The sequence below is a fragment of the Talpa occidentalis genome, unplaced genomic scaffold (genome assembly GCF_014898055.3).
Source record: "Talpa occidentalis isolate TD23 unplaced genomic scaffold, MPIMG_talOcc4v2.1 talOcc4.402, whole genome shotgun sequence".
Classification (NCBI taxonomy): Eukaryota; Metazoa; Chordata; class Mammalia; order Eulipotyphla; family Talpidae; genus Talpa; species Talpa occidentalis.
Window position 1 is genome coordinate 12,553 of NW_023604319.1, and position 15,910 is coordinate 28,462.

The 15,910-nt window shown below is 61.1% G+C and overlaps 1 protein-coding gene across 1 annotated transcript; it reads right to left on the reverse strand.

Moving 5' to 3' along the window:
- Positions 1-1,026: 1,026 nt before the first annotated feature.
- LOC119258426 (vomeromodulin-like) lies at positions 1,027-15,444 on the reverse strand. The gene is made up of 16 exons (XM_037526757.2): positions 15,388-15,444; positions 13,818-13,932; positions 12,925-13,212; positions 11,133-12,039; positions 10,715-10,816; positions 9,523-9,678; positions 8,832-8,910; positions 8,474-8,531; positions 7,650-7,720; positions 6,171-6,317; positions 5,225-5,344; positions 4,813-4,880; positions 4,501-4,525; positions 3,279-3,348; positions 2,457-2,536; positions 1,027-1,279 (listed from the first exon to the last, which is right to left on the reverse strand). The coding sequence occupies exons 1-16, from the start codon at positions 15,442-15,444 to the stop codon at positions 1,256-1,258; spliced, it is 2,367 nt and encodes a 788-aa protein (XP_037382654.2). The 3' UTR covers positions 1,027-1,255.
- Positions 15,445-15,910: the final 466 nt, after the last annotated feature.

Sequence of the window (15,910 nt, forward strand, 5' to 3'; positions counted from 1 at the left end):
GAGAGCGCTCAGGCGGGGGTGGGGTCTGGATGGTTGGTGGTAAGGGCAGAGGCAGGGGTACCAGTTGCCCTGGTGCGCCACAAGGCTGACCTGGTCTAGGAGGGTGACAGGGAGGAGCAGAGGGCAGGGGAGCGGGGTTCCTGAGCCGGAGTCAACAGGGCTCGGGCTGCTGGTGAGAGAGGGAGGCCGGGAAAGCGGGTGGGCTGCACCGCCACTTCCCGAGGTGGGGCTGACTGTGGGAGGCAGTGGCCTGGGGAGACAAGAAGCCCTAAGGTCTGGTGACGGTGTGGCTTGGGTGACGGTGTGGCTTGGGTGTAGGTTTTCAGGGTGCTTTCCCTTGCTTTCCCTGCGAGCAGGCCCGGAATCTGACCCTGCCTCCCCTCTGCGGTCCTGGTGTCCACATCTGAGCTGTCTGGGTTCCGGAGCAGTCGTGTTCTGCAGCCACTAGGCATAGGCCGGAGGGTCTCTCTGCCTGGCGTAGAGGCCCCAGTCGTGCTTCTCAGCACCCCCTCGTGTCTACTTTGCCGGGGTGTGTGGGTCTGGTCACTGCCTTCACTGGGCTTCTGACTTCTGACTAGACTTTCTCTCACAGCCACTGGGGTGGCCTGTGGTCACTGAGCTGGGCCCTGGACCCTTCGCCTCTCTGTTCACGGTAGTGCCGGGCACCCCCCCTGCTCTGTGGGTTCTCAGCATTGGGACGGTGCCCTCGATGGTGAACATGCAACCGGGGAGGTTGGACCCTAGTGTGAGTGAGATTTTCTAGTGTGATCTTCATGTTGGCCAGGGGTGGCCACATGCAAAAGACAGCATGTGGAGTGGAGAGGGGAGGGCAGAGCTAGGGGAAGAAAAGCATCATTGTCACCACTGCCCCCTGGAGCACTGGGTCAGCCAAGCCTGGCTCTGGTGGCCGCATGATTCCTATGACTGAGCTGGCTGAGCCTGGGAAGTAGAGCTTCTATTACCACGCACGTGTGGCGAGATGCCCGCATGTGGGAACTGAAGACAAGTGAGGCGTGTTTTGCGTGAAAACAGGTTAATTATTAAAGAGGTGATCACAAAGAGCCAACAATCCCTGGGGTTCTGCTTTGTCACAACGGCTGACACAAGATGACGCTGGTGAAATCCAAGGACGAGTTGACATGTTCAGAACACTATTCTTGTCGTGTCCTTAATCAAAAGGATGGCTGATTAATTCTGGGAGAAGTCTTAGAGTGCTTTCATTCTGGAAGTTTCTCTGGCATCGGCTGTGCTGAGTTTACTTTGCTGCCACAAGAAAGTTCTGCGAGGAGACAAAAGACCACCCATCATTCTCTTGAGCACACTGTCTGGGGGGAGGTGTAGGCCCAGCAGGCCACTGCCCTCCCGGCGCCTTGAAGGCAGCACTTGTGCCTGGGGAGGGGATGGGGAGCAAGTCGGGCCAAGGGGAGCCCCAGAGGTCGTTGCTGGGGGGTTGTCATTTGAGGTCTTTTGGAATGAGAGGGAAGGGGAAGCCCCGGGTAGTGGGGACCCCTGTACAGAGCCCACGCGGAGCCTGTCCAGAGGCAGGGGACCCAGAGGCTGGGGCCGGGGTCATCGCGGGGGTCCTGACTCAAGCCTCTGCTGGATGTTGGGTCCCAGTCACGTCGTGGGTATTTAAGCTTAAGGCGTTTGGTTTGAGCTTTCCATCCCCGGTAGCCGAACACGGCTGGCACTCCCGTGACCCGCTCCTGACTGGAGGCCGGCCGTGGGGCTTGGCGCCGGGCAGAAGAGGCAAAAAACCAACCGGGAGGTGCAATGGCTTTGCCACCCTCTATCCTTTCGTGATTGCTTTGGCCACAGACACGGCGACTGTTGGTGGTTGAGTGAGGGCAGGAACGTGGGGGCTGTGAGCCGGGGCCACGGAGAAAGGAGCTGCTGTTCCCCCATGTGGCTGTGGACTCGCGGAGCCTGCTTCTCAAGGATTTTCCATCTCGTCCCTCAGCCCTAGCTCCACCCTCGTGCGTTCCTGTTTTCCTGGTGACTAATTGAGATGAACGTCCCCTGCTCTTAACTACTTTGGGAAGCAAGTTCTTTCACATGTCCTCTGGGCTTAGGGACAGAGAGGTAGGAAGAGGGGGGTTTGAGCGCATGGGGCAGAGCGTGAGAGGCCTCGGCGGACAGGAGGTGACGGTGTGGCTGAGTCAGCCCCGTGCGTCTCCGAGGGAGCGAGGGAGGCACCTTCAGACTTGCGTGGGGGCGGTGCCCGGGGGGTGGGTTGCTCATGGCGCAGAGGGTCTGGGTTAGGCCTTGCCCGGTGACCAGTGGGGCAGCAGGCCAGGGATCTGCCCGGGAGAGGGCTGGGCCGGTAGACGTGACCCGCCAGGCAGCCCGGGACAGACTGTGGGGCCAGGACCCCGCTGGTCTCATGGGTCCCTCTGAAGGGTCACGGGCCGAGTGGGCTCTAGCGCAGACCAAACACATTTGTCTTTCTCTCTTACCCCAGCTATCGCTTTAAACGGTGCGCTGTTGATGGGAACTGAGCTTATTCCTGATGGAGCGTTCCAGTTGCCCATGTTTCCTGAAATACAGAAAGATCATCTTCTGGCGGGAGTCGGAAGAAACGAAGACCGGCCGGGAGGTTTCCAACGCGGTCATCTGGCGCGATCTCTGGGCGGCGTGGGCCGGAGGAGAGCTCTCTCCCCTGCGACTCGACGGACAGGGTGAAGGCCTGACTCTCCCCGGGGCTCAGGTGTGTGCCAGGGTGAGGCCGCCGGGATCGGAGCAAACCCCGGAAGCCTGGTGGGCGTTCTACACCCGGGGAACCCACGCGAGCGGTGCCCGTCATGAGAACACTGGCAGGACTGCCTCCGCCAAGACCACCGGGAGAAGCAGCCCCCGTGCTCTGGCGTCACTCACTATTTCAACCCCCCTCAGGGTTCGCCGCGGACATGCACTGATGGCGTTTGCACACCGTGTCCTGGTGGATGTAAAGGTCGCGAGCTCAGACGCTAGAGCTCCTCGGACTAGCATCTGTGTGCCCGGGATACCCGGGTCCACGTCTCCTCCAAGTGGTGAGTGTGGCCACGGGGGCGCGAAGACCCCGGCGGGCCTGGTGCTGTCAGGACCCGTGGAAGGGCCGTTTCACCCTGGTTTCCGTGTTCTGTCATCTCCAGACTCCACAGTCCCAATCCACGTGTGGGAGACGAGAGATACCGCTCAGGGAGCGCCAGGGCGGGGTCAGCAGCATCACCACCCCTTGCCCCTTCCCTGCTATGGCCACAGCTCCGCTCCTGGGTGTTCCCAGGCTGAAGTGCACTTACTAATCAGATTAGCGGAGAACTTCTTGGCCATGGCGGGCATCACCGCTGGCACATCCTCTGCCGCTCCGCTCTGGAAGAGAGGGGAGGAACGAGTCACCCTGACGTCCAGCAAACCCCTGCTAGTCATCTAGTCAGGGAAAGCCACCTCGGGTGGGTATAGTTTTAGTGGGAAAGTGTGCTACCAGGGGACCGAGGCCCTCTGATAGGTTATTGAGCCCTTGCGCGGCTCCTTGAGCAAATGTCTCCTGGGCTCCGGCCGTGTTGTGGACGCTACACCAGGCACAGAGGTGCGGCCGTGGAACTTGGCCGGCAAGGCGCCGACCTCGGCACCGGGGTGGCCAGGCTGCCGGAAAAGCTGCCCCCTTGGCATCTTCTCCGGGGTCCTCTCGAATCGGCGCTTCTAGCAGTCCCCTCCTTCCCTCTGCATATCCCCCTGGAGAGGCTGAGGGTCCTTTGTGCCTGCTTTGGCACGCCCTGTTCCCTCTACCCGGTACCTGTTTTCCGTCTGTACTTAGCTCTTCTTCCTCCTTCAGGGTCACGGGAGGGTGTCCTTTTCTCAGTGAGCCCCCATCTGCCTTCCCGCTGGCGTGCTCTCTACCCTGGCCTCTTTATGCCCAAGGGACAACTAATTGCTTAAAGGCCCATGTCCCCTGGCAGGCGGGCAGTCGTGCGAGGTCGGGGACCTCGCCTTCCATGTCCCCCTGCCCTGCCCTGGAGCCTGGCACGTCAGGCAGCTGCTATGCGGGAAATGAAGGGGAGAGGAAGGCTCAGCTGTCAGAGTCGGCCCCTCGGTCGCCCCCACCATCACAAGGGCACAGAGAGTCTGCACCAGTCACGGGGCGGATCCCGCCGCCCCCCCTCCCATGCCCTCAGCACGCCTCCGCCTGATGTGTGATCCCAGACTCTGTGTGACTTGCATTCTTTTCTCTAGGGTCTTCATGTATCTCTGGCCTCCCTCTGCTTGGGAGTCACTATGGAGCCAGGGCTCTCCCTGCTGCCTCCTGTGGTGTGGCTAGGATGGGCACGCAGCGGCACACCCCAAACCTTTGTTGAGAGGAGGTAAGGATGCATGTGGAAGGGCCGGTGGTTCCCTCCCTCGAGTTTCTGTCTCCGTGCCTGGCACCGGGTTGCCGGGCCCTACTCCCGCTTCCCCCCACCCTCCAGCCTTCAGGTCATTTCTCGCAGATCACAGGTGGGTACTCTGAACGTCGAGTCAACTTACAGGGCCAGCCAGGCTGTGGTCAGAGCTGTGGGGAGACAAAGCACGTGGCAAGTTATTGTCAAATGAAAAACACGGCCCTCTGCCAAAATAGAGATTACGGGTTCCCTCTACGTGAGGCTCTCTTCTTAAGACGGTCACCCCCCAAGGAGGAAGTTGTGAGAAGAAGAAGGGGATCTGCACTTAAACTCCATGACTGCCTTCCCTCTCCCTAGCCAAGTGTCTCCCCAACACCCTTGGCATGCCCCCTCTCGTGGGTTTTTTAATGACTCTGGAACATTCAACCGTCAGGAGGATTATGGAGCTATAGAATACCTTACAGGCTGGGCGCGTGCCACCACTTTGTCATTTTCAAGGGTGAAGGCGATTTTGAGTACAACTTTCTAAAGGCATAATGGAAAGAAGAATGTTAAAAGGATTCCTTCCCCTGGGTGCTCAGTACACAGGTGACAGGGTGATGTGGCCAAGCAGCTGGGCCTGCGCGCCCACCAGCCCGTGGACTGCCCCCTTCCCTCGGGGCTGAGCCCTCCAGTCTGGGACCACCACCCTCCACCCCGGGGGTTTGGGCAGCAGCCCCTCCCAGAGGACACGGCCTCCTGTGCCTTCCTCCCCAGCCCACCGGGCCGGGACCCTCCCCAAGCTCAGAATTGCTTTGTCAGAGTCGGCCCCTGGGTCGCCCCCACCATCACAGGGGCACAATCCGTCTGTGCTCGTCAAGGGTACTCACCGTGGTCCCCTTGCCAATGACCGCGCCGGCCTCCTTCACCGTGGACAGGAGGGTGAAGGTGATTCTATTGCCTGACTGGATGTAGGTCACTTTGGAGACGCTGGCCTCCATGCCCCCCATCTGTCATAAGAAGGAAGCGTCATTCAGAGGGGGGAGGGGAAGAAGGGCAGCGGGTCGCTGTGTGAGGAGAGGAGACAGCCCGTGGCCTTCCACTCAGACAGATCGATGCCCTCGGGGTGAGTCGCTCATGAGTCACCAGCCAGGGGCTGGCCCAGCTCAGAGGACCCACCACCCCCAGGAGCTGGGCTGACGGGGCCTGCCTCCCGCTGGGTCCCTTTCTCTCCTGTCCTTTCTCAGAGGGCAGAGCACAAGCGACTTTTGCTCTTCAGTGCTCCTCCTCCAGTCCAAAGCCCCTCCCTCTCTAGCGTCTCCGGGCCGGCCTCTGTGCCCTGAGCATCTCGGGAGTCCCTGCTAGAAACGTGTGATGCCGACCCCTGGCCCGGCTGGCCCGAAGCAGTGGTCTCAGCGACCTTTACTGTAGGTCATTGGCTTGGCGTGCCGCTGCTTAGATGCTGTCCTCCTAGTGCCTACCTTGCTTGGGGCCACAACGAATGAGCAACCCCCCTCCCGCTGATCACCCGTGATGACCTGTACCTCCCTGTACAGCTGCGGGGACCAGAGAGAGGCCCCTGGAGAGTTCTGTCCTGATGCCGGGCCCACCCCGCAGCGGGAGAGAGACGGCTGTCCCCTGTGCCCCTGCTCTCTGCTCTTCCCCACCCCAACCCTGTGCGCCAGGGAGGACCTGACACGGGGGGGGGGGGGGGGGGCGGGGCCGGGCGAGGGGGGGTTCATGAGCCCAGTCCGCGCGGGGCTCTCTCGGCATTTTCCTGATGCCGCCGCGTGGGCAGAGAGCGGCCCCAGGACCCCGCCAACCCACACGGTTCACCTTCGTGGAGCTGGCTTGGGCACTCTGGGCGACGATGGCCTTGAGCAATGCGGGGGACAGAGTGACGGAGACGTTGGCATTCTTAGGATGTGCAGGGAGGGCGCCGCCAGTCACCGGGAAAGAGCCTTTGTTAAACTTGGCCGTGGCCTGGAGAAGGAAAGCAGAGGCGTCCCGTCATCCCGTGAGAGGGACATCGACTTCCACACCTTTCGGACACCCGGCTGGCGTGCTGAGGAGGGAGGGGGACAAAGAGCCGTCCACCTCCCCAGCCTCTGTGTGTGGGTTCTGTGGGAAGGAGTGGGGTTCGTGGAGACTGGAGAGCAGGAACCCCTCCGAAGGACGGAAGTGCTGCCCCGCTCCTGCTATCAGCCCTGAGGGGGTGGTGGGGTGCGGTGGAGGATCGTGGGGGGATGACGAGGGGGATCCTGAGGCCTGAGACTTTCTCCCAGAAGCTAGGAACCCTCAATTAAGTGAAGTCCTTAACTGAAGTCCCCTCACTGAAGGGTTGCTTCAAGTACCACATACGTGTCTGCAGGTTTGCACATAACTCAGCCCCTGCCTCCCCTTTGGTGTTATCCCAAGCCAGAACAACCTCCTGCTCAAGCTCAAGGCCCCGCTGGTCTTTCCATAATGGTCCGAAGCTCTTCTAGCCCCCACGGAACAACTCCTCTTCCTTTCATCTGCACTTTCCCCTCTGTCTAGAAGATGCCCCATCCCTGTGGCAGGAGGCTTGAAAAGTTCCGCGGACAACGAAGAAGGGCACGAGGTCCCGCACGCCGCCCCCGGGGTTTCTGCCTGATTTTGCCCTTGCGTATGCATGTCCTGTCCATTTTGTTTGCTTTCTGAAAAATGCAGTACAATCTTCACACGGATTTCCATTTACCCTTAACAACTCGGCCAGCGTCCATCTTATAACCTCATACTGGGCACGGTTACTCGCTCCTCGTTCTTTTCTAGTTATCTGCTTCCCTTCCTCGAGGCTCATACCGATAGCTCTTGGACCTTAAATATAGGTCCTCTGAGGACGCGTGTGCAGATGGGGGCCCGGGCGTGGTGTTAAGCAGATCCCAAACCTTGCCTTTCTCCATCCTCCCTGTGTGGCTCGGGAGGCATTCCCGGGTGGTTGAAGGTGGCCAGTGGAATGGATGGCGGGGAGAGGGGGCGGAACGAGGGGGCCCTTTTTATTCCCTTGTGTATTTCCCCCTGAGTATCTAGACCCACGCTGGGCACAGCCTACCAGTCAAGAGCCGGCTGTCCTTGTGCGGATGCCGCTCGGCATCGTAAGTGGACCTAAGTGGATGGGAATCCGGGGCAGACCCCGTGCCTGGCACTCGGGGTTGTGTGTAAAGAGGGTGCGTGTAAAGAGCTGGGGCTCTGAGAGGGCCGTGGGCTCCCGGGCCGTGTCACTGGAGTGTCTTTTGCGAGTTCAGGGAAGCTCCGGCCTGCCTCCAGAATCCTCCGTGAGCCCGAGCTACTCACGCAGTAGGTTATCGTGATACCCGCTGGAGACAGGGCGGCTTTGTTGAGGCGGTACTGGAACAGGCCGGTAGCTGCAAGGGGAGAAGAAGGAGAGAGCTGTCTGGTCCCGTGCCCTTCCTTCCCGGGGCCCTGTGGGGTGTCACGCCTGGGCTCTCTGCCCAGTCCTCCCCTCCAGGGAGGAAGCAGAGTGAACCCCGCCTTCTCCCTCTCTGTCTGTTCCAGGCAGGGGCCTGGTGCCTCCCTGGATCCTTCTCATGCTTCTGCACCGGGGTGGGGCCTGGGGTAGAGGGGCTGTGCGGGGAGGAAGGGTTCTCGAGGACTCGGCCCTGCCCACAATGTGCCAAAACCCGCAGTGGCAGGACAGGCTTGCCGCCTGGGCCTCGGTCCTGCCTATTCCAGGACCTGGGCAAAGTCACCAATTCCGGCCCTGGTAGCCGCCTTCGGGCCGGCCACTCACGCCTGTCTCCAGGATGTGTTTGGAGACCCAGGTGGCGTTTCTGCTCCCCAGCCTCCCCGGCGTGAAGGCCTGGGGCTTCTTCTTGCTGGAACTCCACACGCCAGCCCCTCTGGGAATGGGCAGCTACTGCGACACTCCCGCGGGGCCGACCACCCGCTGTGCCCCAAGAAGGGTCACGGCGCATCTGAGGTGCAGGGATGTCACCACCGCTTGTGCTCTGAGGAGCCGAGGACAGTTTGTTTGGGTGTTTGGGTTTCAGGGCGTAAGCCTCACAGCCCCATCCTCTCCTGTGTGTCCCCGGGCGGGAGCCAGGGCCACCCTCGCCCTTGACCTGTCAGCCCCAGGGAGGTCAGCTGTTCGCACTCACAGTTCTTGCACACGTTGAAGTCACTGAAGTCACAGCGGCACGATTCTGAGTCCTGAAGCTGCAAATTCACCACTCGGTCAGCTTTGCTGAGAGGCGGCAGCAGCAAGTGCCCCCTCACCCCACCACCTCAGCCCCTCCTCTCCTGCCCTCCTTCCTCTCCCCACAGACTCATCCTCTCCCCTCCGAGCTGGCGGCCTCGCCATACGGACACTGCCGCCGGGGTCTCCGGGGTCTCTGTCCGCCCCCAGACCTGGTGCCTGCCTCCGCCGGCGTCAGCCGTGCTGAGCAGGCCTCCTTGCAGTCTCCCTCCCAACGACGGGGACCTTTGAGGTGTGCCCGCCCCGTTCCCGAGACCTACCTTCTCGTTGACGGATACTGTCAGCGCGGTGGAAACCACACTGTCCAGAGGCAAGTCCACAGGCAGAAGTCCCGTGACCCTGAGGAAGACAGGTGCGGAGGGCCCCGTGATCCTGGCGTTTCTAGATCTGGCCACTCTTTGGGGAAAACCCCGCCGCGGGGCACCCAGCTGCCAGTGTTCGATTTTTGATGTGAGATCGGTGTCTGTGTGCGTGTGAGAGGTCGCAGGTGCGTGTGCATGCACACGAGGTCACAGGTGTGTGTGCACGCACACGTGGAAACTGCCGCATATGCAAACGGTCTCTGGGAAAGCCAGCGGAAGGCTGGGCCCTCTGGTGGCTTCCAGGGAGGGTCATTAGCCAGCTGGCGGACGAGTGTGGGAGGGAGACTTGCCTCCCGGAGGCTTTTTGGTACCTCTGGGATTGTGACCCAGGAGAATGGGTTGTTTTGCGACCAAAGAGAAGGGAAGAGAAAAAGTTCGCCGAGCTGGCAGAAAGCAGCAGAGCCAGGCAAGGCTGTCCTCCGACCCACCAGGCCGATCCCAAGAGAAGCACCCTCCCCGGGCCCCGCACACCCCCGTTTCTAGGCCGTTCAAGCCATCGGGTCAGGTGGGCCTAGCTCACGTCTAAGGCCGGTACCAGCGGGAACTTTGTGGCCCACTTTGTGGAAAGGGAATTAACGGTCTCACGTACGTGCCCAAGAGACCGATGGTCACTTCGTCGACATTCATGCTGGTGTCAGAGACTTGGAGGGTCAGGCACTGGGTGTTGTTGGTGGAGACGGTGAGTTTCAGGGTCACTTTCCCGCGCACTTTAAAGGACAGCAGGCTGATGACGGTGCCCACGACGCTGTGGAGGGCAAGAGGCGGGTGAGACTGGAAGGAAGGGGACAAACACCCTGCCCTGCATGGCACCCAGCTGGCCGTGCACCTTCTCAGGGAGAGCGTAAGAAGCACCCACATTGACCAGTGCCTGTTCTTAAGAAAGTCAGATGTTCTGCAGTAGACAAGCGGCTCCTTCTGCCCGGAGAGCTGTGCGGGGCCCAGACCCGGCCTCTGTGGGAATAGTGCTGGGTGCCCGGCCTGCCGCTGCCCTTGTGTGGTCGTGTGCCCTGGAGCAGGCCGTGGAAGTGGCTTTGCCAGCGTGATATGTGCTCCTGCCCAGAGACGGGACCATTCTCCTGACGGAGCTCACCGCGCCTCAGTTCAGGGTGTGTTTGCCTGGAGCGCTCAGTGACACACCATGTGTTGCCGTCAGTGGGAGAGGTCATCCCTGCCCCTCCTCTCGCGCTGCCCACGCGCCCCAGGCTGACACTGCTCCACTGCTCCTCCCCGAATGATCGTGCTCCCGAGGTCGAGGACCGCCTGGGGTCCTCCTCTGTGCCACAGGCACAGCATCGGGCTAGAGTGGGGTTTATGCACTAACGGGGAGCCAAGCAGCTGTGTGGGTGGGGGGGTACATGTCGAAACTGCAGCTTCCTGAGGCCCGTATGTAGCTCCGTCTCCCCCAGCTGCCCGGGACAGTGTTTGTCCAGAGCGGGTGGAATCTCGTCGGGATCATCTGGAGGGAAGGTCCGTCTCCCGTGACGTCGACGTGGATGTCAGCGCGAGAGGCAGCCTCGCGGCTCCTCTCCTCAGGGCCCTGCCCACACAACCGGAGAGAGTTCGCACGGACCTCTGGGCTCCTGGCTGTGCTTCTGCTACCTGAGCATGTGGCTCCATGGTCTGTCTCCTGATTGGCCCGGTGGGATGGAGGCGAGGGGCCCCTCGGCCCCATCCTCCAGGGTACAGTCTCCCTCTGCGTTGCCCCTTCCTGACCTTGGTCCACTGTGTCCAAAGTGCCCGGTTTAGGCCCTCCCAGTGCAGCGGCGGGAAAACAGGCTCACCCGTCTGCGGTGACGTCCATGTCAAATGAGGCCAGGGCCTGGATCTCACCGTCTGTCATGCTGATGTTCAAGTTGTCCACACGAACACTTCCAGCCTTTAATCTGCAAAGTGAGAGCATCAAGGTGAGTCCCGCCTCATGGCACCAGCCCGGGCAGCCGCAGAAACAGAGGGGAAGCAGCCTGTCAGCTTTCTACCAAGACACCCGCCCCTGGGGCCACCCAGGCCCCTTCCACAGCCAGTTCTTAAGGCTCCAGAAACCCTGGCCGGGCCGTCCACCCTCAGTTCAGCCCAGAGCGAGAAATTTGCTCGGGGAACACGGGGCCGTCTCTCTCCCCGGGACTGTTGGGGACTGAGCTTGAGCGTGGCCCGGCAGCAGCCTCCTTCCTGTGCCAGATGTCAGGGTGAAGGGGCGCTTACGCCAAGAGCAACGCTTTCAAGTCGAGTGAGTCGGTTAAGCCCGAGGTTAAGCCGGAGGTTAAGCCGGAGACACCAGCCACAGCGCCAGCGGCATTCTTGGCGGTGCCCAGGGCGGAGTCTTTGATGCTGTCGATGGCCTTAGCACCGGCCTGGACTGCGGGCAGGGAGGCGATGTTGCTCTGAGCACGGGCGGTGGCATCGAGGAGTTCTCTGGCCACGGGGACATCGCGGGACAGGATGGCAGCAGGGACGTCAAGGGGTGTATTTGCAGTAAGGCTCTGGAGAAGACCGTTTGCAGCAGGGATATCTTGGAGTCCACCTCCGATCGCCCTGTCTACTGAGATGGGTGCCACGTTGCCTGCAACTGCCGAAGCGACATCAGGGATCTTCAGGCCGCCGCTCAGCGCAGAGCCGGCCAGGCCGCCAGCGGCGCCGCCACTCAGGAGATTGGCGGTCAGGCCGCCGCTGCCGCCACCGCCCAGGAGAGAGCTGGTCGGGCCACCTTTGCCGCCACCCAGGAGAGAGGCGGTCAGGCCGCCGCTGCCACCACCGCCCAGGAGAGAGCCGGTCAGGCCACCGCCTTTGCCGCCACCCAGGAGAGAGGCGGTCAGGCCGCCGCTGCCACCACCGCCCAGGAGAGAGCTGGTCAGGCCACCGCCTTTGCCGCCACCCAGGAGAGAGCCGGTCAGGCCACCGCCTTTGCCGCCACCCAGGAGAGAGCCGGTCAGGCCGCCGCTGCCGCCACCACCCAGCAGAGAGCCGGTCAGGCCGCCGCCAGCACCACCCAGCAGAGAGCCAAGGTCAGTGCCGGTCACCGAGGCGATGACGCCGCCGAGCAGACCACCCAGGTCGAGTTCTGAACACGTCAGGATCTTCTGGATCTTCTCGGGCAACGTTTCGTTTAGTCCTGGAAAGGGTGCCAGGGAAACGTTGCTACTGGGAACCGCCCGGCTGCGGGAGGCAGGGAAACTTCCCAGCCAGAGAGTCAGCCCCTTTGAACCACGGCTGGAGGGCTCTGTCTGTACATCGGGCCATCCCTGCTGCTGCCCGCCCCCGGGGTCGCCAGTCCCCAGAAGCCCACGCGGCTCCTGATCAGAGGCAATGGTCACTGCCCCTGCCCGAGGCCCATGTGGACTTGAGCGTGTCACTCTGAACTCTGAAGGGATGTGGCCGGAGAAGAAAAGCACCGGTTGAGCTTTGGAGCCCCCTAGCGCAGGAAGAGCCCCACACAGCTGAGGCTCAGGCCCCTGCCGGCTGAGTGACCTGAAGCAGGCAGGGTCCTCTTGGCCTGGCCCCATCTGGGCCCCTGTGTGTCGGGGCTGGCGCCAGAGAAGCTGCCGCTGGGGTCGAGGGAATGAGCACCAGCAGGTTGGAAGTGCTTGAAGCACCTGGGGGAGCTGACATGAGCTGCGGCACCTCACGTGAGACGCGGCGAGAGCCCCTGGCACAGTGTCAGGTGGATGAGAGTCACGCCAAAGGCAGGGCAGCAGCCAGGTGGCTGGATGCACGCGCTCCCTGCCCCGGGTTGCTTCCCCCGGTCCCGCCCAGTGGGTGTTCCGAGCACAAGCAGGTGCTGGAGCCCACGAGAGACCCACATTCCCAGGCCCACTCCAGCACCCCAGTACCTGAAAGGCCAGCAACGGGGCCCGCGCACTGGGGCTCTCTTCCCAAGCCCCAAGGGGACTGCCCTGCCTGGTCTTGCGAGAGGCCCTAGGCCCGAGGCAAAAGCAGCCCGTGGGCCCACATGCAGGCGGAAGGGCAGAGCTGGGCAGCTGAGACCCTGCTGACTCACCTGCCACGAGGTTGGTGTCAGCGATGTAGATGCTGGCCACCGACGAACACTTGCCCTTTGAGGCCTTCGCGCCCTGTTTTGTGTTCATCTGGTTCGTCTGGTCTGTGGGAGCTGGCCGACTTAGGGGGACACTTGGGGCTGGCAGGGAGGGTAGGCTGCTCAGTTTGATATCCAAGGGAAGAGGGGTATTTCCGGCAATGCCGGGGCCACAGGCAGCACCTGGGCCCCTGCCAGGACGGCCATGGTGACGACCGTGGTCCAGAGGATCAGCATCTTGGCGGCTGATATCTGCAAAGGAGGACTTCGTGGGACCCCAAGTTCCCCACGGGGGTGTCATACGAGGGTGCGAGCTCTTGGGTGCTGTGGGGGCGGGGAGGTTTGCTGATGCAAGTGGCTGCGGCACCAACGCCTTAAGAAGAGCTGCTGTGGCAGCCGCGTAGCAGAGGACACCGTGGGCAGCCCGGGACTACCCTTCACGCTGAGCACGTTAGGCTTCAGGGGAGAAGAATGTCAGCCCCGGTTCCACCTTTCCCATCCGGCCCCCTCTGTGAGAAATTGAAATCTCTTGGCTCTGGAGACACGCAAATGTCCCGCGAGGGAAAAAACCCTAAACCTCTGTGCCTGCGAGTGTGCGGGTAGACTTGGCCCCATGGGTAGACTTGGCTGGAGTCGGACGGAGGAAGAATCTGGTCAGGACCCCTTCCTGAAAGCCATCCCACGCCTGCGATCATGGACACCTGGGTGTGGGGGGACTTGCAGCAGGAAAGCGCCACTGTCAGCAGGGGCGACGGGCAGCGTCCCAGAGGCCATGGCTCCTTGGCCCTGTCCTAGGCTGGCTCCTGCCTCAGAGTCCCCAGCTTTTCTCTGGTGAATCTGCGGCAGCCCGGGCTTACCTGGTCCGAGAGCGATGGGTCGGGGTGGACGGCAGGCCTTCCGGTAGCTGCCTCTCCTCCTGCCCTTGCTCGGACTGTCAGGGGAACGTCGCAGCCCGTTTTTATAGGCCCGGGTCTGTCGGGAAAGTCGTCAGACGTGACAGACACAGCCAAGTGTGCTGATAAGGGCCGCGTCACAGCGGCTGACTTCCAAGATCAGCACCTGCTGACGGCTGTGACATTCGTGGCTCAGGGAGATGCACGTTCAGGGACGGCCCGTCTCCGCGCCTCCTTATTCTCCTCTCCATCAACTTTGGCAGCGGTTTACATGTCCCTATAACTTTGGGCTCTCGACTTCACTCCTCAACGTGTACGCGTGCTGCACTGGCCCTCAGCTCACCCCAGGCCGTGCCCTCTCCCGCCCTCCCCCACCCCGGGTCCCCGTGGCCCCCTTCGGTAACTAGTGCATTTTTCATGAAGTCTACCCCTTGTTTGGCTGTGCTCTGCCAGTGTGTGTCTTTCTGTTATTTATATCCCCGTAACTGCCTTTCAATTCCTGACTTCGACGTCTCATAATCCACTCAAGGGATTATGAGGCCTCTGGGGTCCTCCCGCATGTTGGGTAACGGCTGAGTGGTATTCCGCGGAGGGCACAACTGCAGTTCTGATCTGCCACCTCCTGTCTCCACGGCACTTGGTCTGGTTGCTCACTAGGCAATTGTGGAGGAGCTGCTGTGAACACAGGAGAGCGTTCTCGTGTTCGAGTTTCATATTCCTGGGGTAAATACCCAGCAGAGGTATTGCTGGGTCATATGGCGCTCCCCTTCTAAAGTTCTGAAGACGCTCTACCACTTCCAGCCCCACTTCCAGAGGGGCTGCACCAAACTGCACTCCCAGCGATGGTGGCTGAGGGCTCTTTCCACACATCCTCCAGATGTGGCTGCTGCCACTCTTTCCAGAGGGGCCAGTCTCATGGGTGAGGTAGTTGCCCCTTGTGGGTCTGATTTGTGTTTCCCTACAACAGGTGATCTACAACTTTCTTGTGCCTGTAGAACCTCCGACTGTCTTCTTTAGAAAATGTCATTTGGGTCTGTGCCCATGATTTGATCGGGACCCCCACTTGGGGCGGATTACTCTCTGGGCCCCAGGTTCCCCCTGTTTCAGAGAAGGCCACATCCATTAGGTTCCTGCCACTAGAACTTTTCTGACGTTTTCCCTGTTGTGATTGTGCCCTGTGTCATCTTCCCAGGTACCAGATGCAACAGAGTGGACGGGGAGGTGATTTCGGGGATGGGGATGGCTGTGGCTGCTTCTGTGCCCCCTCAGCAGCATGAGAGTTGGGCAGGTCCCTGCCTCCCAGCAGGCCCAGCGGGTTGGCTGCAGGCCCCCAGCCCCAAGGCAGTCCTCATGTGTGAACCTCAACTAAGGAACCCCCTTAGGCATTACTGAAAGGTCAGATCTTTCCTCAGAGGCCAGAACCGAGGGTGTCACACATGGCAATAAGTAGAAGACAAAACCCAACTGTCCTGGTCTTATTTTTCTTGGACATCTGATGCAGTGGGAGTCATCTTTTGAGCAAAATAGGTGACACCTGGGTGGGTGCAGTCTGGACTTGGGTGCCTCCGGTGATTCTCTGGTCACGAGCCATAGCCCTATGGCAGAGGGCAGGAAGGGACATGTCCTGATACGACCACTGATGGGCCTCTTGGCTCCCGCCTCTTTGTCTCTCTCCTCCAAGCTCAGGAGGGAGCCAGCCACTGAATTGCACTAATCCAGGATCCACGTGAAGCTTTCTCCCAGGTCTTCTATTCCACTGGGCACAAAGGCCTGCTTGTTCCCAAACCTTAAGTGATTTGACCTGCTGACTCTGGACGGTTAGGGCCCTTTGAAGACTCTTCAAGGCTGGATGTGGATTAGGCACATAGGAATCTGGGCCGGCGCCAGCCCTTAATGGCCTTGAAGATGTCTCAATAGAGGCGCTGAGCTTGGGTGTTCTGGTGACAACCTTCAGGAACTGACCTTCACAGTGTTCTTTAGTGACGCACACCCCAGGACTCCTTTGTGCTTCTGTGTGTGTTCTTGGTTCGGCGTCGACTCCAGGACCTCGACGATCA

Coding starts and splice junctions, on each gene's coding strand:
- LOC119258426 (XM_037526757.2), bottom strand. CDS start 15,444: ATGGCTCGTGACCAGAGAATCACCGGAGGCACCCAAGTCCAGACTGCA. Junction 13,933..15,387: donor TCCAGACTGCACCCACCCAG/GTGTCACCTATT, acceptor CTTTCCCGACAG/ACCCGGGCCTATAAAAACGG. Junction 9,679..10,714: donor ATGGACGTCACCGCAGACGG/GTGAGCCTGTTT, acceptor TGCCCTCCACAG/CGTCGTGGGCACCGTCATCA.